The 1,753-nt window shown below is 38.4% G+C and overlaps 1 protein-coding gene across 1 annotated transcript; it reads left to right on the top strand.

Annotated features, from left to right (window-relative positions):
- The first annotated feature begins 316 nt into the window (after nucleotides 1–316).
- On the top strand, nucleotides 317–1,210 carry LOC149232144 (uncharacterized). Its single transcript, XM_089381841.1, has one exon. It carries the CDS (start codon nucleotides 317–319, stop codon nucleotides 1,208–1,210), a length of 894 nt encoding a protein of 297 aa, XP_089237967.1.
- The last annotated feature ends 543 nt before the right edge of the window (nucleotides 1,211–1,753 follow it).

Genomic DNA, 1,753 nt, shown 5'->3' with positions numbered 1-1,753 from the left:
AATGGATGGCTCTGGCAAAAACAACAGGAAAAGAGGACGGAAAACGTTGTCTGAAACCATTCAGACTGTGGGAGAAACATTGATAAATTCAGGTAAAGTGATACCTCTGTTAGAGGTATTCTTCCCCTCCTATCAAAAGTTTTAAATGATTATTATCAGTTGGAATATTAGGGGTTTGAACAGTAAAGGGAAATAGAGGTACATGAAAGAGAAACTGAAAAAGGACAAACTGAGTATTATGATTCTTCAGGAAACGAAAATTACAGTGCAGTAGCTGGAAGTAATAATCAATAAGAATAAGCTTCAATACGAAGTTATGGGACAAGATGCTATTGGATCTGCGGGAGGAATTGCAATTTTGTGGAACCCAAACGACATAATCCTAGAAGGCTGGACTAGTATGGCCAGAATCCTTACAGGTATGGGTAGAATAGTAGGTACAAATGAAAAGGTAGTCATTTCAGGGGTTGACGGCCCACATACCCCAAGAGAAAAAGAAAGCTTTTTGAAAAATATGAAAGCCATCCGCAGAATGTATCCAGAGTCTACTTGGGTTATAGGAGGTGATTTTAACCTAATCCGATCCCTAGGGGAGAAAAAGGGAGGGATAAGAAAATCAGATCAATACATGGATAGTTTCAATGATGTAATAGATGAGTTAAGACTTGTAGATATTCACACTATCAATGGAATCTACACCTGGAATAATAGGAGAGGGGGTAAAAATCAGATAGCATCGAGACTTGACCGCTTCCTGGTTTCAGAAAGCATTATGAATAAGGATGTTTTTGTTGAAGCAAAGATCATGCCTTCTCTTGGTTCGGACCATTGGCCTATCAGATTGGAGGTGGATATTAAATGGAATCTTGGAAGAAGACCTTTTAGATTTGAAACCTTTTGGTTAAGGGATCCGGAATTTATAAAGAAAATGGAAGAATGGTGGACGCAGAGTACAGTGAAGGGCAAAGGAAAAATGCATACCTTCCAATTGAAACTTAAAGAGCTAAAAGGAAAAATCAGAAAATGGAACAAGGAAGAATTTGGTAATATTTTGGAGGAAAAACAAAAACTTGAAGGAGAGATGGAGGCTCTGCAACAAAAAATTATAGTAGAAGGAAGGACAGTGGAGAGCATTCAGGAAGAAGGGATAATTCTTGGGAAATTGGAGGAAAGGAGGAAACAAGAAGAGATCCTCTGGAGGCAGAAATAAAGAATAAAATGGCTAAGGGAAGGTGAACGAAACAAATTTTTTTTCCATCAGGCTATGGTTCAGCACAGGCAAAGAAATAGGATATTGTCCATCAGAGACCAAAATGGTGAAAGAATAGTGGATCAGGAAGGAATAGAGCAAGTGCTGGTGGATTACCACAAAGACATTGTAGCGGAACCCTTAGTGGATAGAACAGAAGCAATAAAAGAAATATGCTCAGCCATTCCTCGACTAGTTACAGAGGACCAAAATAACGCATTGATGCGAGCAGTCAATATGGAGGAGTTAGATGAAATTGTAAAATCCATGAAAAAGGGTACAGCTCCAGGTCCTGATGGTTTTACGATTGAATTCTACCAAGCGGGATGGCATTTCCTGAGAGAAGAAATTTTGGATCTGATAGAAGAATCTCGGATGAACCAAAAGGTATGGCCTGCAATTAACTCTATCTTTTATTCTTTGATTCCTAAGAATGAAAATTTGGAAGATGCTAAGGGTTTCAGACCCATTGCATTATGCAATGTAATTTACAAGATAATAACA

This window comes from Pinus tabuliformis, chromosome J (assembly GCF_031772625.1).
Source record: "Pinus tabuliformis cultivar Carrire ecotype Pingquan chromosome J, CPIR1, whole genome shotgun sequence".
Classification (NCBI taxonomy): Eukaryota; Viridiplantae; Streptophyta; class Pinopsida; order Pinales; family Pinaceae; genus Pinus; species Pinus tabuliformis.
This window is presented reverse-complemented; position numbering and strand designations above follow the sequence as displayed.